General features: G+C 54.6%; 1 protein-coding gene and 1 long non-coding RNA gene across 3 annotated transcripts in view; both read right to left on the reverse strand.

The window, feature by feature from the left end:
- Positions 1 to 4,701: 4,701 nt before the first annotated feature.
- TMEM161A (transmembrane protein 161A) lies at positions 4,702 to 12,055 on the reverse strand. Of its 2 annotated transcripts, none has more exons than XM_014260316.2 (12): positions 12,001 to 12,055; positions 11,439 to 11,542; positions 10,904 to 10,984; positions 10,712 to 10,809; positions 10,472 to 10,628; positions 10,108 to 10,259; positions 8,159 to 8,219; positions 7,895 to 8,038; positions 7,002 to 7,115; positions 6,057 to 6,231; positions 5,886 to 5,982; positions 4,702 to 5,231 (listed from the first exon to the last, which is right to left on the reverse strand). In XM_014260316.2, the coding sequence occupies exons 1-12, from the start codon at positions 12,001 to 12,003 to the stop codon at positions 5,023 to 5,025; spliced, it is 1,395 nt and encodes a 464-aa protein (XP_014115791.1). In that variant the 5' UTR covers positions 12,004 to 12,055; the 3' UTR covers positions 4,702 to 5,022. The 2 variants fall into 2 exon arrangements, with proteins under 2 accessions (XP_014115791.1, XP_014115790.1); XM_014260315.2 differs by having other exon boundaries at positions 4,704 to 5,282.
- A 3,024-nt stretch (positions 12,056 to 15,079) lies between these two features.
- Positions 15,080 to 22,585, reverse strand: part of LOC148182502 (uncharacterized) — a 40,096-nt gene continuing 32,590 nt past the window's right edge. Inside the window, exon 4 of the long non-coding RNA XR_015774637.1 lies at positions 15,080 to 15,256. This is a non-coding gene — a long non-coding RNA (uncharacterized LOC148182502). The remainder of the gene's footprint in view (positions 15,257 to 22,585) is intronic.

A 22,585-nucleotide genomic window follows, 5' to 3' on the forward strand; every position in this document is an offset into this window, starting at 1 on the left:
GAGATTTTGGGGGGGGTTAAGTGGTTTTTTAGGGGTTTTTTTGGGGGGTTTTTTAGGGGTTCTGAGGGTTTTTTTGGGGTTCATGAGGGGTTTTTGAAGGGGTTTGTGAGGAGATTTTTTGGGGGGTTTTGTGAGGAGATTTTGGGGGGGTTTATGAGAGGTTTTTCAGCATTTGTGAGGAGATTTTTGGGGGGGGTTTTGTGAGGAGATTTTGGGGGGGGTTAAGTGGTTTTTTTAGGGTTTTTTTTAGGGGTTTTTTAGGGGTTCTGAGGGGTTTTTTTGGGGTTTATGAGGGGTTTTTGACGGGGTTTGTCAGGAGATTTTTTGGGGGGTTTTGTGAGGAGATTTTTGGGGGGGATTGAGTGGTTTTTTAGGGGTTTTTTTAGGGTTTTTTTAGGGGTTTTTTTAGGGGTTTTTTTGGGGTTCGTGAGGGGTTTTTGAAGGGGTTTGTCAGGAGATTTTTGAGGGATTGTGAGATTTTGGGGGGGGGTTGAGTGGTTTTTTAGGGGTTCTGAGGGTTTATTTAGGGGTTCTGAGGGTTTTTTTGGGGTTTATGAGGGGTTTTTGACGGGGTTTGTCAGGAGATTTTTTGGGGGGTTTTGTGAGGTGATTTTAGGGCATGTTTGAGTGGTTTTTTAGGGTGTTCTTTAGGGGTTTTTTAGGGGTTCTGAGGGTTTTTTTGGGGGTTTATGAGGGGTTTTTTGGGGGTTTATGAGGGGTTTTTGAAGGGGTTTATGAGGGTTTTTTTGTGGGATTGTGAGGAGATTTTGAGGGGGTTATGAGGGATTTTTTTCAGTGTTTATGAGGGGATTTTGGAGGGGGTTGAGTGGTTTTTTAGGGGTTCTGAGGGGTTTTTTTGGGGTTTATGAGGGATTTTTCAGCATTTGTGACGAGATTTTTGAGGGTTTTTTTTTTAGGCTTGTGAGGGATTTCTTGAGCGATTTTTTTGTGGGGGTTATAAAAGGTTTTCTTGGTATTATGAAGAGTTTTTTGGGGCGCTTTTGAGGGTTTTATTAAAAGTTTTTTTTGGGGGGGGCGTTACAAGAGGTTTTTGGAGGTTTTTTTTAGGAGGGCTTCTGAGGATTTTTAAGTGTTTTTTGGGGGGAGATCCTGAAGATTTTTTTTTTTTTGAGTTTTTTTTTTTTTTTTGGACGCTTTCGACCACCCAAACGTGTCCTGCGGGTTCAGGGACATTGGGAGAATCCCGGAGGATCCCAGGGATCCCTGTCCCTGTCCCCAAACTGGTGGCAGCAGGTGGCACTGTCGGCTCAGCCACAGCCTGCTGCCTGCCCCGCTGCTCCCGATTTCTGGGGGCTTTTTGGGGGGGCTTTTTTTGGGGCTTTGGGGGGCTTTTTTTGGGGCTTTTTTGGGGATTTTTTTGGGGTTTTTTGGGGCTTTTTTTGGGGCTTTTTTGGGGCTTTTTGGGGGCTTTTTTTGGGGCTTTTTTGGGGCTTTTTGGGGGCTTTTTTGGGGGCTTTTTTTGGGGCTTGGGGGGGCTTTTGGGGGCATTTTTAGGGCTTTTTGGGGGCTTTTGGGGACTTTTTTGGGGCTTTTTTTGGGCTTTTTTGGGGCTTTGGGGGGGCTTTTGGGGGCATTTTTAGGGCTTTTTGGGGGCTTTTTGGGGACTTTTTTGGGGAATTTTTTGGGCTTTTTTGGGGACTTTTTTGGGGCTTTAGGACTTTTTGGGGCTTTTGGGGGGCTTTTTTGGGGCTTCTTGGGGCTTTTTTTGGGGCTTGGGGGGGCTTTTGGGGGCATTTTTAGGGCTTTTTGGGGCTTTTTTGGGGCTTTTTGGGGGCTTTTGGGGCTTTTTGGGGCTTTTTTTGGGCTTTTTTGGGGCTTTTTTTGGGCTTTTGTGGGGCTTTTGGGGAGCTTTTTTGGGGGTTTGGGGACTTTTTGGGGGCTTATTTTGGGGCTTTTTTTGGGGGCTTTTTTGGGGACTTTTTGGGGGGCTTTTTGGGGACTTTTTTGGGGGGCTTTTTGGGCTTTTTTTCCCAAGCCTCTTCCAGCCACATTCCAGGCCCGGGGTGACAGCAGGGACAGCATCCCGGGAATCCAGACCCAGAGGCTCAGCCTGGGATGAAACCTGGCTGCGATTTTGGGGTAGAGCTGCCCCAAAATCTTCCCTTCCCTGGCTTTGGGAATCGCCCACCCGCTGTGGGTTTTGCTCCAGAATTCCCCTCTGCTCCAAGCGGGAATTCCCTTCTGCTCCGTTTGGGATAAAACAGGGTGGGAAAGGATTCCCAGGAAAATAAACCCCAAACCCAGGAAAAACGATCCCAAAACCCAAGAAAACAGACCCCAAACCCAGGAAAACAAACCCCAAACCCAGGAAAACAGACCCCAAACCCAGGAAAACAAACCCCAAAGCCAGGAAAACAACCCCAAACCCAGGAAAACAAACCCCAAAACCCAGGAAAACACAGACCCCAAACCCAGGAAAACACAGACCCCAAACCTAGGTAAACAAACCCCAAACCCAGGAAAACAACCCCAAACCCAGGAAAATAAACCCAGGAAAACAAACCCCAAACCCAGGAAAACAACCCCAAACCCAGGAAAACAACCCCAAACCCAGGAAAATAAACCCAGGAAAACAAACCCCAAACCTAGGAAAACAACCCCAAACCCAGGAAAATAAACCCAGGAAAACAAACCCCAAACCCAGGAAAACAAACCCCAAACCCAGGAAAATAAACCCAGGAAAATAAACCCCAAAATCCAGGAAAACAAACCCCAAACCCAGGAAAACAGACCCCAAACCCAAGAAAATAAACCCCAAAACCCAGGAAGACAAACCCTGAAAAACAAACCCCAAACCCAGGAAAACAAACCCCAAAACTCTGGAAAATAAACCCAGGAAAACAACCCCCAAACCCAGGAAAACAAACCCCAAACCCAGGAAAAGAAACCCCAAACCCAGGAAAATAAACCCAGGAAAACAACCCCCAAAGCCAGGAAAACAACCCCAAACCCAGGAAAATAAACCCCAAAACTCAGGAAAAGAAACCCCAAAACTCAGGAAAATAAACCCCAAAACTCAGGAAGACAAACCCAGGAAAACAAACCCCAAAACTCGGGAAAATAAACCCAGGAAAACACAGACCCCAAACCCAGGAAAACAACCCCCAAACCCAGGAAAACAACCCCCAAACCCAGGAAAACAAACCCCAAACCCAGGAAAACAACCCCCAAAGCTCTGCGGCTGCCGAGGGCCGGGAGCGGCTCCCCCGCTGCCCGCGGCGGTGTCGCGGCTCGATCTGTCACTGTCGCCGCCGGGCAGGGTCACCCGTCTGGGCAGCTCCCGGGGGAGGCTCCGGCTGCGTGTCTGGCTCCGCCACAACCCGGCCTTGGCAACGGGCCTTGGGGACACGCCAGTGCCACCGGGACAGAGCCACCGGGGCCTTGGGGACAGGGGACACGCCAGTGCCACCGGGACAGAGCCACTGGGTCCTTGGGGACAGGGGACGGGCCAGAGCCACCGGGACAGAGCCACCGGTCCAGAGCCACCGGGCCCTTGGGGACAGGGGACGGGCCAGAGCCACCGGGACAGAGCCACCAGGACAGAGCCACCAGGACAGAGCCACCGAGCCAGAGCCACTGAGGCCTTGGGGACAGGACAGGGGACACGCCAGAGCCACCGGGACAGAGCCACCGGTCCAGAGCCACCAGGGCCTTGGGGACAGGGGACACGCCAGAGCCACCGGGCCAGTGCCACCCAGTCAGAGCCACCGGGCCAGCGCCACTGGGCCCTTGGGGACAGGGGACACGCCAGAGCCACCGGGGCCTTGGGGACAGGGGACACACCAGAGCCACCGGGCCAGAGCCACCGGGCACTCAGGGACAGGGGACATGCCAGAGCCACCGGGCCAGCGCCACCGGCTCACCCTGGGGTGGCCCAGGCTCCCACAGGTGTCCCCTCCCCGCACCCCAAATCCTGCGGGAATCGCTCCCTCCCTGCACCTTCCCTTCTCTCGGGGCAGCAGCCGAAGTCCCAAAAGGGGTTTGGATTCCTCACCCAGAAAATGGGAATTTTCCTGCTGGATTCGGGTTTGGATTCCCTGCCTGGAAAATGGGAATTTTCCTGCTGGATTCGGGTTTGGATTCCCTGCCTGGAAAATGGGAATTTTCCTGCTGGATTCGGGTTTGGATTCCTCACGCAGAAAATGGGAATTTTCCCGCTGGATTCGGGTTTGGATTCCCTGCCTGGAAAATGGGAATTTTCCCGCTGGATTCGGGTTTATTCCCCGCCTGGAAAATGGGAATTTTCCCGCTGGATTCGGGTTTGGATTCCCTGCCTGGAAAACGGGCATTTCCCGCTCTATTTTTTTATTTCCTTTTTCCCTTTCTTTTCCTCAAATATCCCCGGCGAGGATTCCCGGGGAGCAGGAGCAGGAGCAGGAGCAGGAGCAGGAGCAGGAGCAGGAGGAGGAGGAGGAGGAGGAGGAGGAGGAGGAGGAGGAGGAGGAGGAGGAGGAGGAGGAGGAGGGAGGGAATTAAGACCATTACAAGGCCATCAAACAGGATCAGAGCCCCCGTCCCTTTCTCCGGCCAGCCCGGACCTGCTAATCCCGTTTCACGCAGGTGCAGCGGCTCACAGGGACCCCGGCCCTGTCCCCGTGTCCCCTCCGCTGTCCCCAGCCCCGGGGTGATGCTCAAAGCGTTTGGGGACACCGAGAGCGTCTTTTGGGTGACAAAGTGGCGTCACTTGTTTATTGTGCAGCACCCACCCCCGAGGCTGCTGGGCCCGAGGGGGTCACAGACCCTACAAAACCCCCCCCCAGCCCAGAGAACACCCCAAAATCCACGCTGGCCGCTCCTGGGTGTCCCCACCGTGTCCTCCAGGAAAAGGCAGCGCTGGAGCGTCCCCAGGAGGGGCAGGCACAGCGGTGACACAGCCACAAACCCCGTCCTGGTGGCACCGATGTCCCCAGGCGTGTCCCCAGAGCGGGACACCGATGTCCCCAGGCGTGTCCCCAGAGCGGGACAGCCAGCTCCGGCCGGGCTCTGACCAGTCCCCCCCAGTCAGGACGCGGCCAGGTACTGGTGGAAGTAGAGGCCGAAGAGGCTGGTGACCACCTGGCAGGCGGCCACCCACCAGGTGAGGAAGGAGAAGAGTCCTCGGAAGAAGAGGGGGGTGAAGATGCAGCCCAGGACCCCCGAGATCTCCTGCACCACCACCTGCACGTCCTCGCCAGCCTCGCCCTCGGGGCGTGGGGGGACCAGCGGCGCTGCTGGGGACACGGCGGGGGACAGCTCGGGGTACAGCCCCCAGGAGTGCTGGCCTGTGGGACACAGGGGACAGCTCTGGGGGTCTCTGTGGGACACAGGGGACAGCTCTGGGGGGTCTCTGTGGGACACAGGGGACAGCTCTGGGGGTCTCTGTAGGGCAGGGGACAGCTCTGGGGGTCTCTGGGACACAGGGGACAGCTCTGGGGGTCTCTGTAGGGCAGGGGACAGCTCTGGGGGTCTCTGTGGGACACAGGGGACAGCTCTGGGGGTCTCTGTGGGACACAGGGGACAGCTCTGGGGGTCTCTGTGGGACACAGGGGACAGCTCTGGGGGTCTCTGTGGGACACAGGGGACAGCTCTGGGGGGTCTCTGTGGGACACAGGGGACAGCTCTGGGGGTCTCTGTGGGACACAGGGGACAGCTCTGGGGGTCTCTGTGGGGCAGGGGACAGCTCTGGGGGTCTCTGTAGGGCAGGGGACAGCTCTGGGGGTCTCTGTGGGACACAGGGGACAGCTCTGGGGGTCTCTGTGGGGACAGGGAGAGGGGCCGGGAGAGGAGGTGGGGATAATTCCCTGACTTGCCAACGACCTCCCGTCTCCCCCTGCCCACCCCAAACCCCCCCAAACCCCCCCAAACCCCCGGCGCCCCCTCCTCACCCAGCGTCTTGAGCAGCAGGGCGCAGTGCAGGCTGAGGATGACGGGCCCCAGGTACTGCAGGCTCACCACGGACACGTAGCAGTAAATCCCGCTGATCTAAAGCCCGAAAATCCCTTCAGCGGGAACCCCCCGCCACCGCCCAGCCCCGACCCCCGGCCCCGCTTCCCCACCTTCTGCTGGATCTCCAGGGCCGGGATGCGCCCGGCTTCCCTCCGCATGTGCCGCACCCAGCGCGGGGCCAGCGCCAGGTAAGCCTGCAGGTGGTGGCGCGTCCCCAGCAGGCGCAGCAGGGCCAGCGCCACCACGGCCCAGAGCCGCGCCGTGTCGTAGGACGAGTGCGACAGGCTGGGACACGGCACGGGCTGGCACCGGCATGGGGGACACGGACCCCCCCACCCTGCCCCACGGGGGACAGGGGACACAGAGGGGACACAGAGGGGACACAGAGGGGACACAGGGGGGACACAGAGGGGACACAGAGGGGACACAGGGGGGACACGGGGATGGGGGACACAGACCCTCACCCTGCCCGACGGGGGACAGGGGACACAGAGGGGACACGGGGATGGGGGCACAGAGGGGACACAGGGGGGACACAGAGGGGACACAGAGGGGACACGGGGATGGGGGACACAGACCCTCACCCTGCCCAACGGGGGACAGGGGACACAGAGGGGACACGGGGATGGGGGCACAGAGGGGACACTGAGGGGACACAGAGGGGACAAAGAGGGGACACGGGGATGGGGGCACAGAGGGGACACTGAGGAGACACAGAGGGGACAGAGGGGACACGGGGATGGGGACACTGAGGGGACACGGAGGGGACACGGAGGGGACACAGGGGCTGGGGGGTGAGGGGACACAGAGGACACAGAGGGGACACAGGGGCTGGGGGGTGAGGGGACACAGGGGACACAGGGGACGGGGGGGACACTGGGGTCACTGAGTGTCATGGAGGGTCACAGGGCACATTGGGGTCATTGGGGGGGTTTCTGGGTGTCACAGGGGTCATTGGGGGACACACAGGGGTCACAGGGGTTTCTGGGGGACACTGGGTGTCACAGGGGGTCACACAGGGGTCACAGGGGGTCCCCCCCAGGTGTCCCACTCACATCTGCACCGCCTGCTTGCCCAGCGGGGCCTGGAGCAGGAAATCCCGGGAGAGGGGCCTGACCCACATCAGCACCACCAGCACCGGCGCCACGAACCCCACGTGCAGCAGGAGCCTGCGGGACTGTCACTGCCACCGACCCCACAGAGACCCCAGAGAGACCCCAGAGACCCCACAGAGACCCCAGAGAGACCCCAGAGACCCCACAGAGACCCCAGAGACCCCACAGAGCCCACAGACCCCAGAGACCCCACAGAGCCCACAGACCCCAGAGAGACCCCAGAGACCCCACAGAGCCCACAGAGACCCCACAGAGCCCACAGAGACCCCAGAGACCCCAGAGACCCCACAGAGACCCCAGAGACCCCACAGAGCCCACAGAGACCCCAGAGAGCCCAGAGACCCCACAGAGACCCCACAGAGACCCCAGAGACACCCCACCGACCCCAGAGAGACCCCAGAGAGCCCACAGACCCCACAGAGACCTCACAGGGACCCCAGAGACCCCACAGAGCCCACAGCCCCCCCACAGCCCCCCTGCCCCTCCCCTCCCACCCCAAACTTCCCCCAGAGCCAGGGGGTCCTGGTACCGAGCCCTCCCTCACTCCCCAGGTGTCCCCCACTGTCCCCAGATGTCCCCAGGTGTCCCCCACTATCCCCAGGTGTCCCCCACTGTCCCCAGATGTCCCCCACTGTCCCCAGGTGTCCCCAGATGTCCCCAGGTGTCCCCCACTATCCCCAGGTGTCCCCAGATGTCCCCAGGTGTCCCCCACTATCCCCAGGTGTCCCCAGATGTCCCCAGGTGTCCCCCACTGTCCCCAGGTGTCCCCAGGTGTCCCCAGGTGTCCCTCATTGTCCCCAGGTGTTCCCCATTGTCCCCAGGTGTCACCCAACTGTGTCAGGGGTTTGTCAGCCGCCATCCTGAGGGCGTCCAGGTGTGTCTGTGCCAGGCGCAGCCCCGGGAAGGTCAGGCAGGCTCCCAGGAAGGAGCACAGGGCCACCAGCCCCAGCTTGAAGCCCAGCTTGGCCAGGGGCAGCCTGGGGACACACCGGGGACAGTGGCAGGGTGGCTGTCCCCATGCCCGGCCGCTTCCCACCCCAAACCTCCCAAAATCCACCCCAAAACGGGGCTCTGTCCCCCCCCGGCCCCCGACTCACGTCCACTCCCAGCCCCGGGGCTTCAGGATGGGCTCCAGGTTTGTGGTGACTCCGGCCAGTCCTGCGGGAGTGACCATGGGGAGTGACCATGGGGAGTGACCATGGGAGAGTGACCAGTGAGGAGTGACCATGGGGGAGTGACCATGGGGGAGTGACCAGTGAGGAGTGACCATGGGGGAGTGACCAGTGGGGAGTGACCATGAGGGAGTGACAGTGAGGGAGTGACCATGGGGGAGTGACCAGTGAGGAGTGACCATGGGGGAGTGACCATGGGGGAGTGACCAGTGAGGGAGTGACCATGGGGAGTGACCATGGGGGAGTGACCATGGGGGAGTGACCATGGGGGAGTGACCATGGGGGAGTGACCATGGGGAGTGACCAGTGAGGAGTGACCATGGGGAGTGACCATGGGGAGTGACCATGGGGAGTGACCAGTGAGGGAGTGACCATGGGGAGTGACCATGGGGAGTGACCAGTGAGGGAGTGACCATGAGGGAGTGACCATGGGGAGTGACCATGGGGGAGTGACCAGTGGGGAGTGACCATGGGGAGTGACCATGGGGAGTGACCATGGGGAGTGACCAGTGGGGAGTGACCATGGGGAGTGACCATGGGGAGTGACCATGGGGAGTGACCAGTGAGGAGTGACCATGGGGAGTGACCATGGGGGAGTGACCATGGGGAGTGACCATGGGGAGTGACCATGAGGGAGTGACCATGGGGGAGTGACCATGGGGAGTGACCATGGGAGAGTGACCATGGGAGAGTGACCATGGGGGAGTGACCATGGGGAGTGACCAGTGAGGGAGTGACCATGGGGAGTGACCATGGGGAGTGACCATGGGGGAGTGACCATGGGGAGTGACCATGGGGGAGTGACCAGTGAGGGAGTGACCATGGGGAGTGACCATGGGGAGTGACCAGTGAGGAGTGACCATGGGGAGTGACCATGGGGAGTGACCATGGGGAGTGACCATGGAGGAGTGACCATGGGGAGTGACCATGGGGAGTGACCATGGGGGAGTGACCATGGGGGAGTGACCATGGAGGAGTGACCATGAGGGAGTGACCATGGGGAGTGACCATGGGGAGTGACCATGGGGAGTGACCATGGGGAGTGACCAGTGAGGGAGTGACCATGGGGAGTGACCATGGGGAGTGACCATGGGGGAGTGACCATGGGGAGTGACCATGGGGAGTGACCATGGGGGAGTGACCATGGGGGAGTGACCAGTGAGGAGTGACCATGGGGAGTGATCATAGGAGAGTGACCATGGGGAGTGACCAGTGAGGGAGTGACCATGGGGGAGTGACCATGGGGGAGTGACCAGTGAGGGAGTGACCATGGGGAGTGACCAGTGAGGAGTGACCATGAGGGAGTGACCATGAGGGAGTGACCATGGGGGAGTGACCAGTGAGGGAGTGACCATGAGGGAGTGACCATGGGGAGTGACCAGTGAGGGAGTGACCATGAGGGAGTGACCATGGGGGAGTGACCAGTGAGGGAGTGACCATGAGGGAGTGACCAGTGAGGGAGTGACCAGTGAGGAGTGACCAGTGAGGGAGTGACCATTGGGAATGGGGAGTGACCCCTGTGAGTGATGTGACCCTCCATGAGTGGGGAGTGACCCCAGAGTGTGGAGTGACCGCTGGGAGCAGGGAGTGACCACTGGGAGTGGGGAGTGACCCCCACGAGTGAGGAGTGACCCCTATGGAGTGACCCCCACGAGTGTAAGTGACCACTGAGTGATGAGTGACCCCTGGGAGTGAGGAGTGACCACTGAGTGATGAGTGACCCCTGGGAGTGAGGAGTGACCACTGAGTGAGGAGTGACCCCTGGGAGTGAGGAGTGACCACTGAGTGAGGAGTGACCCCTGGGAGTGAGGAGTGACCCCCACGAGTGGTGTGACCCCCACCACCACCCCCGGCGCCCCGTCCCCGTCACCCACCGGCCTCCAGGCCGAACTCCAGGTACTCCTCGCGGACCACCAGGGCCACCATGGCGAGCAGGAGGAAGAAGAAGGCGAAGGTGAGGCACACGGAGCGCTCCCCGCCCTCCTCCGAGCGGAAATAATGCCGCATCACCATGAAGAAAACCTTGCTGCAGGGTCGGGGACGGCGTCAAGGTAAACCAGGGACACCACAGGGACCCCCAGACCCCTCTGAGACCCCCCCAAACATCACCACGAACCACCCCCACCTGCTCAGCGGGGTGAACAACCCGTGAAATCCGCTTTTACGGAAGGGAAAATCCCGCTGGAGGGGGGGTCCCTCTTCTGCCGGGTCCCCCCAGATAAAATCCCCTCGGGATACACGGAGAAGACGACGCTCAGCAGGCACCAGAGGACGCCGAGGTTGGTCTCCCTGGAGGGGCTGACCAGGCAGAAATATCCCTCGCTGAAGACGTAGACGGCGCTGGCGTAGACGGCGAAATCCACGAACCACTGGTACTCCAGGAAATAACGCAGCACTGGGGGGGCCGTGGGGACACGTCACCGCGCTGGGGACGCGTCACCGCGCCGGGGACACCCCCGGGGGGGCACGGGGAGGTACCCAGAGCGTCCACGGCGGTGATGGGGCTGGTGTCCAGCCGCAGGTCGATGTCGCGGGGCACGGACAGGGGTTTGTCCTCGCTCAGCCCGTTGGTCCTCCTGCGGGGGAAAGCGGGAGCTGGCAGCTCCCCGCGGCGGGGTGGCACCGGGGGATGTCCCCCACCCCAAAGGTTTGGGGGTGAGCCAGGCTGACCTGTCCCTCCTGCTCTTGGGGCGCTGCTTCCCGGCCAGGGCGCAGAGCTCCTCGTCCGAGGGGTGCTTGTACCTGTACAGGCTGTGGGGACAGCGGGGTCACGGCTAGGGGGGTCACAGGGGTGGGGTGTCCCCAGCAGGGTCACAGGTGTGGGGTGTCCCCAGGGGGTGCAGGGTGTCCCCAGGGGGGTCACAGGTGCGGGGTGTCCCCAGCAGGGTCACAGGTGGGGGGTCACAGGTGTGGGGTGTCCCCAGGGGTGTCACAGGTGTGGGGTGTCCCCAGGGGGGTGCAGGGTGTCCCCAGGGGGGTGCAGGGTGTCCCCAGGGGGTACGGGGTGTCCCCAGGGGTGTCACAGGTGTGGGGTGTCCCCAGGGGGTGCAGGGTGTCCCCAGGGGGGTCACAGGTGCGGGGTGTCCCCAGGGGGGTCACAGATGTGGGGTGCCCCCAGGGGGGTCACAGGTGCAGGGTGTCCCCAGGGGGGTCACAGGTGCGGGGTGTCCCCAGGACGCCCCTGGGGACAGGGCCAGAGCCGTACCTGCCATTGCAGAGCAGCCAGCGGGCGAAGGAGCAGTGCGGGGCCATCTTCTGCATCAGGCTGGCGGCCAGCAGGGTGACCACCACCTGCACCCCCATCACGGCCTGCCAGGGGACACCGAGGGCTCAGCGGGCACGGGGGGACACGGGGACACCCCCGCCTGGAGGCTGTCCCCAGCTCTGTCCCTGCTGGGGGATGCCCCGGGTGGGGACACCCGGAGGTGACGCTCGCCAGGACACCCCGCGTGGGAAAAACCCGCGGAGGGACCCCCGGACACGGTCACTGTGAGACCCCCGGCCATGGGCACCGTGAGACCCCCGAGCACTGACCCCCGGCCACGGGCACCGTGAGACCCCCGGGCTGGGACCCCCGGCCATGCTCACCCTGGGACCCCCGGGCTGGGACCCCCCCCTAGACGCGCACCCCCCGGGCAGCCAGGCCATGCGCCCCCCGCTCAGAGCCCTCTCCGGGGCCGTCCCCTCGCAGCCCCGCTCGGAACCCCCCGCTCCAGCCCCGCTCCGGTCCCGGTCCCGGTCCCGGTCCAGCCCCGGCCCGTGCCCACCATGCCGGGGGTCAGCGCAAAGGCGCCCGCAGGAAGCCACGCCCCCAAAAGCCACGCCCCCTCCCTCCAACCAATCCGCGCTATCTTTCCCTTTAATTGGCAGATTATTGACCAATGAGAAGGCGGCTGTGGGTGGGGGGGCGGGCTCTGCGCGGCGCGCGGTTCCGCTGGCGCGGCCTCCCCGGAGAGGCGGGAGCGCGGGTTCGAGTCCCGGCTGTGCCCAGCCAGCGTTCCCCTCCCGGGCCATCGATAATATCGATAATAAATCATATCCGCGTGTCTTCCCTCATCCCCGCCGTGGGATAACCCGGGAGGAACGCTCGGGACCCACCACAGCAGCTCCTGCACTCCCCCTCCTCAGCCGACCCGCACGGACCAGACTCCACTCGGGGAAATTAATTTCATTTATTACCAACTAAAGCAGAACAGGATAATGAGGAATCAAACGGAATCTCGGTGCCGGGACCCAAATCCCGGTGTCGGGACCCAAATCCCGACTCCAGGACCCAAATCCCAGTGCCGGGACCCAAATCCCAGTGCCGGGACCCAAATCCCGGTGCCAGGACCCAAATCCCGGTGCCGGGACCCAAATCCCGGTGCCAGGACTCAAATCTCAGTGCCGGGACCCAAATCCCGGTGCCAGGACTCAAATCTCAGTGCCGGGACCCAAATCCCAGTGCCGGGACCCAAATCCCGACTCCAGGACCCAAATCCCAGTGCCGGGACCCAAATCCCAGTGCCGGGACCCAAATCCCGACTCCAGGACCCAAATCCCAGTGCCGGGACCCAAATCCCGGTGCCGGGACCCAAATCCCAGTGCCGGGACCCAAATCCCGGTGCCGGGACCCAAGTCCCGGTGCCGGTGCCGCGCCCCGCCGGGATGTGCGGTGATTCCAGCCGCTCCCCGAGCGCTCGGCTCGCCGTTCCCGAGGGGTTGCCATGGATATCGATCTCCCTGGAGACGGGATGTCGCTTCCCACTAGATGTCGCTTCCGCCCGTGCCCGGAGCATCCCCCGAGGGTTTGGGGTACCCCTTTTTGTGGGAGGCACCCCAAAACACCTCCCCACACCAGCAGAGAGCAGCTCCTCCTCCTCCGACGTGATGCGGTGCCAAAAATCCCCCGAATTCCCCTAAAACCACGCAGTCCCGGCTGGCAGAGCCCGGGGAAGCATCCTGCTCCATCACCTTCACCGTCTCCATGCCCTGGGTCATCCCAAAACCCCCCAAAACCCCCCAAAATATCCCAGGTTTGCCAAAAAAGCGGCACCTTGTCCCCTCCGGAACGAATGCGGAGCCCCAGGAGCGTCTGAGCCCCCACAGCGCCGCTTTCAGCTCGGCCGGGCCACAAAAAACCCCCGAGGGAAAGGTGGAAGATGGATGCACGAGCACCCCCAGCCCCGCCGGCCTCCCCCGGGGACACAAAAGCCGCTTTGAGGGTTGATTTTACAGCGCTGCCCCGATTAGCATCAGCAAAGGGAGCGCCCGCCGCGGGACTCCGCAAATTCACCCGCTTGGGCCGTCCCCAAATACCCCCCAAAAAAAAATCACCAAAAAAACAAAACAAAACAAAACAAAACCTGCTGGAAAAGGGAACATTTCCAACATTTCCATCCCAGCCGGCTCCGCGCTGCTATCCCAGCTCATCCCGGGATCGGGGGCGGGGGGGGATTCTCACCTCCGTCCCTTTCGGTGGCCGTTGATTTCCCCCCCCCTCCCCAAAGCCTCGCCAAAACAAAAACTAAAAGTTTCCCGTGGCGCACAAAGGCGGCGGCCGGGCATTGTCCCGGGGCTGCATCGCATTACCCGGGGCCGGCGGAGAAATCACTCGTATTTCACGCTCCATTGAGCAGCTGCCTGTATATATTTTCTGTGTTGCACTTTTAGCATGACAAAAGGAGAGGGCCTGTGAACTCCTTGCTCTTCAGACCTCTCCGACACGTCCCCCGAGCGGAGCCCCCCTCGGTTAGCATAACAAACTGCCACGCTTCCCCTCCCGACTTTTTCCCTCCTTTTATTGATTTTTTTTTTATTTTTTAATTTATTTTTTTCTTTTTTTTTTTAAATTTATTTTTTATTTATTTTTCTATTTAATTTTATTTATTTATTTTTAATTTTTATTTTTATTTATTTCTTATTTATTTCTTATTTATTTCCTATTTATTCCTTAGATATTTCTTATATATTTCTTATATGTTTTTTATATATTCCTTATTTATTTCTTCTTTATCTTTATTTTTTAATTTATTTTTAATTTTTGTATCTATTTCTAACTTTTATTTATTTATTTATTTATTTATTTAAATTTTTATTCCCTCTTTATTTATTTTTAGTTCTTATTTATTTGTTTTAATCTTTCTTTCTTTCTTTTCTTTCCTTCTTTCTTTCTTTCTTTCTTTCTTTCTTTCTTTCTTTCTTTCTTTCTTTCTTTCTTTCTTTCTTTCTTTCTTTTCTTTCCTTTTCTTTTCTTTTTTCTTTTTCTTTTTATTTATTTATTATTTATTTCTTATTTACCTACCTGTCCCCAACCTGTCCCTGACCTGTCCCAATTGTCCCCAACCTGTCCCAATTGTCCCCAACCTGTCCCAATTGTCCCCAGCCTGTCCCAGTTGTCCCCAGCCTGTCCCCAGCCTGTCCCAGTTGTCCCCAGCCTGTTCCAATTGTCCCCAGCCTGTCCCCAACCTGTCCCTGACCTGTCCCCAGCCTGTCCCAGTTGTCCCCAGCCTGTCCCAGTTGTCCCCAGCCTGTCCCAGTTGCCAGGACGGGACCGAGGAGAGGAAAAGGGAGCGAGGCTGAGGTGTCACCTCCCTGTCCCCACCCTCCCCCGTGTCCCCCTGCCCTTGGGGACAGGAATTGTCCCCTCCGGGCTGTCGGACCCCCCTCACCCCCTCTGCGGGGGAGGAAAACTCCATTTTTTGGGAAGGAAACACCCCCCAAACGCGGAATTTTGCAGGGGTTGGGGGGATCCTGCAAGAAAAAGGGACAAAATTCCATTTGAACACCGGGCTGGGAGATTCCAACACTTTTTAATGCTCTGGAATTTTTTCCTCTCGGTCCTGCCGGTGCCTCGGTGGCTCCGTGTCCTCGCCCTGGGATGTCACCTCGCTGTCACCTGGCCCAGGTGGGACCCTCTGAGCTGCTGATTTGGGAGAGGACGGATCAATCCCTCACCCTGGCTGGGAATTCCGGGATCCCGGGGATCAGATTTTGTCCGGCCTCTCTCGCTCCCCTGGAGCCCACGGTGTCCACTCCGGTCACCTGCAGGGACAAAGTGGCGTCAGCCCGGTGCCAGCCCAGGGAGGAGCAGGACAGGTCCCCAAGGGCCACCCGGGAGGTGACCGTGTCCCCACCATCCCAAATCCCTTCCCAAATCCTTCCCGCTGTCCCCGCAGCCGCTCGGGGACATTCCAGAGGGACAGCGGGAATTTGGGATCAGGGTGACGTCGGGACAGGTGACAATTCCACTTCCCCCCGCATTCCCGGGAATGGGGACAGGCGGTGGCAGCTCCCGCTCGTGTCATTGTCACTGCTGGTGGCCTCAGGGGGACTCGGTGTCCTGGCCAGGGGGGACGGTCAGCCAAGGGCTCGGACAGAGTCCTGGGGATGGACAGGGATGGACACGGGGACAGGGGTGGACAGGGATGGACACGGGGACAGGGGTGGACACAGGGATGGACACAGGGATGGACACAGGGATGGACACAGGGATAGACAGGGATGGACAGAGGGACAGGGATGGACACAGGGATGGACAGGGATGGACACAGGGATGGACACAGGGATGGACACAGGGACAGGGATGGACAGGGATGGACAGAGGGACAGGGATGGACAGGGATGGACAGAGGGACAGGGATGGACACAGGGACAGGGATGGACAGAGGGACAGAGATGGACAGGGATGGACAGAGGGACAGGGATGGACACAGGGATGGACACAGGGACAGGGATGGACACAGGGATGGACAGGGATGGACAGAGGGACAGGGATGGACAGGGATGGACACAGGGATGGACAGGGATGGACAGAGGGACAGGGATGGACAGAGGGACAGGGATGGACAGGGATGGACAGGGATGGACACAGGGACAGGGATGGACAGAGGGACAGGGATGGACAGGGATGGACACACCCTGTGTCACTTGCTGTCCCCAGGAATGTCCCTGCTCCCAATTCCCAATTCCCAATTCCCAATTCCCAATTCCCAATTCCCATCTCCCCCATTATCCCACGTTATTCCAGCCTCTCCCTCACATCCCTGCATGGCCTGAGCCCAAATTCCCTCATTAATTAATTGCTTGGGATCATTAATTAATTAATCATTAATTGAGGCTCCCCTGCACGTTCAGCCCCCGGTGTTGTTTTTGGGGTGCAGCATTCCATAAATCCCTGAAAATGCCTCTCCCTGCTGGTTCCCCCCGCCTGATTCCCAGGATCTTCGGGATTCAAATCCAGGGGAAAAGCTGGATCTGTTTAATTTGGGAGTTTGGGATTTAATTTGGGATTTAATTTGGGATCTGTTTAATTTGGGAATATCTGGATCCATTTAATTCGGGAATGGCTGGATCTGTTTAATTTGGGAATGGCTGGTTCCGTTTAATTTGGGAGTTTGGGATTTAATTTGGGATTTAATTTGGGATCTGTTTAATTTGGGAATATCTGGATCCGTTTAAATTGGGAATATCTGGATCTGTTTCCAGGTGATTTTAACAAATAAACCAAGGAATTTAGGGCAGGAAAACCGGGATTTCTCGTTTCCAGACATGCTGGAGTTTTTCCTCATGGAATAACCAAGAACTCGAGGGGTTTTTTTGGGGCAAAACCAACCCAAAAAATCCCCATTTTCCATGAGAGCCACTGGAATGTCGCTGCTCTCCCAGGGGAAAATCCCGGATTTGGGGAACAGCTGGAAAAGCTGGATTTGGGGCACAACTCAGCACTTCCAGGAGGGAATAATCCCAGGAAAAATCCCAGGAAAAGGGGGGGAATTGGGGTCTCCACTCCCTCCCTCGCCAGGCTGGGAACAGCTCGAGTGTCCAGGCGGGAATTCATTTAAATAAATTTCCATAGGGATTAATTCCGCCTCTTCCCAGCGGGAAAACGAGGAGGATGAGGAGGCTCCTTCATCCCTTCCTTCCCAGATTCGGGAATGTTCGGAGCCCCATCCCAAATTTCTGCTCCCATGGTTGGGAATCCAAACCCTCCCAGAAATCCCAAATTTTCTAAGGGTTACTCCCCCCCCCCAAAAAAAAATTCCCGTTAAGGAGGGAAATTTGGGATTTCCACGCTGGATGGGAAATTTGCCTTCTCCAGGTTTTCCACGTGGATTTTTTTTTGGCAGCAAGAATCCACATTTTGGGCACAAAAAGAGGGATTTTGGGAAGGATTCTCCATCCTCATGGATCAGCTCTGCCATGGGATGTCCCCAAATCCTTCCCCCAAAACAGGAATATCCAGGAGTGGGAAAAACCCCTCTTGGAACAACCCCCACCATCCCAAATATTCGGGAATCCCAGGAATTGCCAAATCCAGGTGTTTTTCCAGCTTTTCCAGCCCTTCTGGAGCAGAGGGTAAATTATAATTCCCTCCTATTCGACGGCACAAGAGCATTGAACAAATTTGGGGATTTTTTCCCCCATTCTGCTCAGGATTTGGGATTCAAATTCCCGGGATGAAGAAATCCGGGATGGGGAAACGCTCGGAAACAAGAGGAGCAACGGAATTTTTTGGGTCAAATTTGAGGGAAAAAAGGAGAATTAAACCCAATTGTGGAGCACGGAAAATTTGGGATTTCCGTTTTTATTTTGGAAAAGATTTTTCCAAAAAAAAATTTTTTTTTTTTTTCCAAAAATTTCCGGGTTTTTATTTTGTTTTTTTTTTTTTTATTTTATTTTGAAAAGGAAAAATATCCTTCCCATCCGGGTTTTCCCGATTTTTCAGCATTCCAGGTCATTCCCAGCTCCCAGAGCCCTGCGCCTCCTTCCCCGGTGGTTGGGAAATGTGGGAAAAATGTGGGAAAAATGTGGGAATTCGGCTCATTTGCATAAATTTGGAGCCTTTTAAAGCAGCCTGGGAATTCCGAGCTCGCAGGAATTGGGATTTTTTTAGGGATATCCCAAATTTTTTTTGTTTTTTCCAGGAAAAGCTCTGCTGGCTGCTCACCTGTCCCCAGGTAAAGCCACGGGGGAAGGCTCCAAATATTCCCAAATTATTATTATTATTATTATTATTATTATTATTATTATTATTATTATTATTACTATTACTATTACGATTACTATTATTATGATTATTTATTTTTATTTTTATTGTATTTTTATTCTTATTGTTTTTATTATTTTTATTATTAATTTTATTATTATTTTTATTATTTTTATTATTGATAATAATAATAATATAAATAAATAAATAAATAAATAAATAAATAATCTCAGAAGAAAGAAATATTAAAACAAAAACCAAAAATTAGAAACGGAGAAACAAGTAAATGAACAGATAAATAAAGGCATTTTAAAATAAATCAATTGAAATAAATCAATAGGAATCAATCAATCAATTGAAATCAATCAATTGAAATCAATCAGTTGAAATCAATCAATTGAAATAAATCAATTGGAATCAATCAATTGAGATAAATCAGTTGGAGTCAATCAATTGAAATAAATCAATATAAATAAATAAATTTAAATAAGCAAATTTAAATAGAGAAATAAATTTAAATACGTAAATAAATAAATAGACAACGTGTCAAATAAACAAATGAAATAAAATGAAAATAAATCAAATAAAGTTTTTTTTTTAAAAAGGCATTTTAGGGGAAATCCCTGTGCCTCAGTTTCCCCCTCCTCAGCGCCCGCTTGGCTCAGGCCGAGCTTTATTCAAATTTGAGATTATAAAAATGAATTCATGATGAAAAAAACAGTTTAAATGAAAATGAATTAAAAAGAAATGAAGAAAGGAATAAATGAAGGAATAAATAAAGGAATAAATGAAGGAATAAATGAAGGAATAAATAAAGGAATAAATAAAGGAATAAATAAAGGAATAAATGAAGGAATAAATGAAGGAATAAATAAAGGAATAAATAAAGGAATAAATGAAGGAATAAATAAAGGAATAAATAAAGGAATAAATAAAGGAATAAATGAAGGAATAAATAAATGAATAAATAAAGGAATAAATAAAGGAATAAATAAAGGAATAAATAAAGGAATAAATGAAGGAATAAATGAAGGAATAAATGAAGGAATAAATAAATGAATAAATAAATGAATAAATAAAGGAATAAATGAAGGAATAAATAAAGGAATAAATAAAGGAATAAATAAAGGAATAAATGAAGGAATAAATAAAGGAATAAATAAAGGAATAAATAAAGGAATAAATGAAGAAAGAAATAAATGAATAAATAAAGGAATAAATAAAGGAATAAATAAATGAGTAAATGAATGAATAAATGAATAAATAAAATAAAGTAAAATAAAGTAAAATAAAGTAGAATAGAATAGAATAGAATAGAATAGAATAGAATAGAATAGAATAGAATAGAATAGAATAGAATAAAATAGAATAGAATAGAATAAAATAGAATAGAATAGAATAAAATAGAATAGAATAGAATAGAATAAAGTAAAATAAAATAAAATAAAATAAAATAAAATAAAATAAAATAAAATAAAATAAAATAAAATAAAATAAAATAAAATAAAATAATAAAATTAATAAAAAAATATTTAAATTTAAAATAAATAAACAAAAATTTCCGGCCTATAAGGCAAAATAAAAGGAGAATTTGATGAGGAGGGAAATAAAAATAAAATACAAAAATCCGGGGGAAAATCCCGGTCAGGAACCACCTCTGACCTTGACCCCCCGCGGCAGCTGGGCCGGAGCTCAATGGGAGCTTTGTCCCCTCCCGCCGGCCCCGGGCGGCCCCGTCGCTCCCAATAATATTTATGGAGCCGCCGGAGTCACCTTGTCCCCCTGTCCCGCATCCCAAAGCTCCATCCAGAGGGATTTATGGCATTTCCAGCTGCTTTCGTCTCCTCTGGGGTGCCAGAGGATTTTTTCCCCTATCCCGGGTTTTTTTCCCCCATCCCGGTTTTTTTTTTCCCCCATCCCGATTATTTTTTTCCTCTTTTTTTTTTCCCAAAAAAACCCCAATTTTAAACCTCACAGGTGAGGTTTTTTTTTTCCTGCTTTTCCTCCTTTTTTTTTTTCCCCAAAAACTCCCCTTGATTTAAAAGCGAACAGAACGCAGGATTTTCCCATTTTTCCCACTTTTCCCAACTTTTCCAAAGCTCTTAAATCATGGAAAAGTGGGGGGAAAGGCAGCGCTGATTTGTTTAAAATTAAATTTTAAGGTTAAATTTGTTGAATTTTGTTTCTCTCTGTTCGATTCCTTAAAAAAAAAAATCCCAAAAAAACTCTGGATCTCCGGCAGGGAAGATTTTCAAATCCTTCTTCCAGAGGCCACCCAAAAAATTGGGAATTTGGGATCTGCCCTGAACCCACGGAAGTGCCCGGGAAGCTCCTCAGCATTCCCTGCTCCAAAGGAGATGATTTGGGATTATTTGGGATCAGCCAGGGAAAAAACTCAAGATTTTGGGAGAAAGGGAAGAATCCAAATCTGGGAAATGACCCAAATTTTCTGGGATTTGGAAAACCTTGGGAAAAAAAAAGGCAAATTTTCCATGAATAAAGTCAAGAAGGGCTGGGGGTGAATCCAAGTTTTGGTTGAGTTATTCCAAACTTTCCCAAAAAAAAAAAACCAAACCCCAAAAACAAAAGGAGTTGTGGATTTGTGCGGGTGGGAAATGAGGTTGGGATTGTTGAAATTCCCGCATGGATAAAGGCCGGGAATTCTTGGTTTGGATCAGACGGGAATCAGATCCTTCCCCATTTCCTGGGGGGAAAAATCCAGCCCGGAAAGGATCCAAAGGTTCTTCCCACATCCCGGCCATGAATCCTCCTCCAGTTTTTGGGGATTTGGGATTTTGGGGCTGTTTCTGTGCATTCCAGGAGATTCCCCAGTGACCCAAACTGGGGTTTTTTTCCCGGTTTTTCCATCCTTTTCTGACGGATCCGCCGGGTTTTGTGCTGGTTTGGTGCTTCCTGCTGGGAATGGGGCTGGGAATGGATTCTGGGATGTCTCCAAACCTCCCTGCCTGGAAAATCCTCCTTTTGGGCTGTCCTGGAGCTGTGGGATCCAGGGATTTTCCTCTGGGCTGGGTGGGAATTTCATCTCCTGACCCCAAACACGGCACGGGAGAGAGGAGGAGGAGGAAGAGGAGGAGGAAGGATGGAAAGAGAGCCGCAGAATTCCCGGTGATTCCCACCCGGGAGCAGCTCCAAGCTGAGCCCCCGGGGGAGCGGGACCTTCCCCGGCGCCTCCTGCTCTCGCAGAGCCACTTCCGACCTTTTTCCAAGAGGAAAACGCTGGATTTTCCTCCTCTTCCTCGGCTGGGAAGTGCTTGGGGCATCCTGCCGAGCTGTGCCTGCTTCTTCCCGGGTCCCGACGGCTCCTTCCCTGCCCCTTTCCCTGTCCCATTCCCGGTCCCCTTCCCTGTCCCATTCCCTGTCCCCTTCCCTGTCCCATTCCCTGTCCCATTCCCTGTCCCATTCCCGGTCCCCTTCCCGTTCCCCATCCCCATCTTTTTGGGGTCCATTTCCCAATCCCATTCCCGGTCCCTTCCCGGTACCATTCCTGATCTCATTCCCCGTCTGTTTCCCCGGCATTCCAAGGGCCCTTCCCTGTCCCCTTCCCTGTCCCCTTCCCTGTCCCCTTCCCTGTCCCTTTCCTGGTCTCCATCCCGGTCTTTTTGGGGTCCATTTCCCGATCCCATTCCCAATCCCATTCCCATTCCCAATCCCATTCCCAATCCCATTCCCAATCCCATTCCTGATCCCATTCCCTGTCCCATTCCCACTCCCCTTTCCCCAGGGCTCCTCCAGGGAAATGCTTCCTGACACGGCCCTGGAGCAGCAGCAGAACGATCTGGAATGTCACCCATGTCACCTGTGTCACCTGTGTCACCTGTGTGTCACCTGTGTCACCCATGTTACCTGTGTCACCTGTGTCACCCATGTCACCTGTGTCACCTGTGTCACCTGTGTTACCTGTGTGACCTGTGTCACCTGTGTCACCTGTGTGTCACCTGTGTCACCCGTGTCAGCTGTGTCACCTGTGTCACCTGTGTGTCACCTGTGTCACCTGTGTGACCTGTGTCACCTGTGTCACCTGTGTGTCACCTGTGTGTCACCCGTGTCACCTGTGTCACCTGTGTTACCTGTGTGACCTGTGTCACCTGTGTCACCTGTGTGTCACCTGTGTCACCCATGTCACCTGTGTCACCTGTGTCACCTGTGTCACCTGTGTCACCTGTGTCACCCTTGTCACCCGTGTGACCTGTGTATGACCCCTGTCACATGTATCACCTGTGTCATCCATGTCACCTGTCTGTCACGTGTGTCACCTGTGTGTCACCTGTGTGACATCTGTATCACCTGTGTCACCTGTGTCACCTGTGTGTCACCTGTGTCACCTCTGTCACCCGTGTCACCTCCCTCCTTTCCCAGTGATTTCC

This window comes from Pseudopodoces humilis, chromosome 28 (assembly GCF_049639895.1).
Source record: "Pseudopodoces humilis isolate 2021_Gansu_Grassland_sample_001 chromosome 28, ASM4963989v1, whole genome shotgun sequence".
Lineage (NCBI taxonomy): Eukaryota > Metazoa > Chordata > Aves > Passeriformes > Paridae > Pseudopodoces > Pseudopodoces humilis.

Excerpts from the sequence above, each read along its gene's own strand:
- TMEM161A (XM_014260315.2), bottom strand. Across the intron at positions 10,260-10,471 it reads CTGAGCGTCGTCTTCTCCGT|CAAGGTTTTCTTCATGGTGA; the intron begins GTATCCCGAGGG and ends CCGACCCTGCAG. Across the intron at positions 7,116-7,894 it reads GCTGACAAACCCCTGACACA|GCTCCTGCTGCACGTGGGGT; the intron begins GTTGGGTGACAC and ends ACAGTCCCGCAG.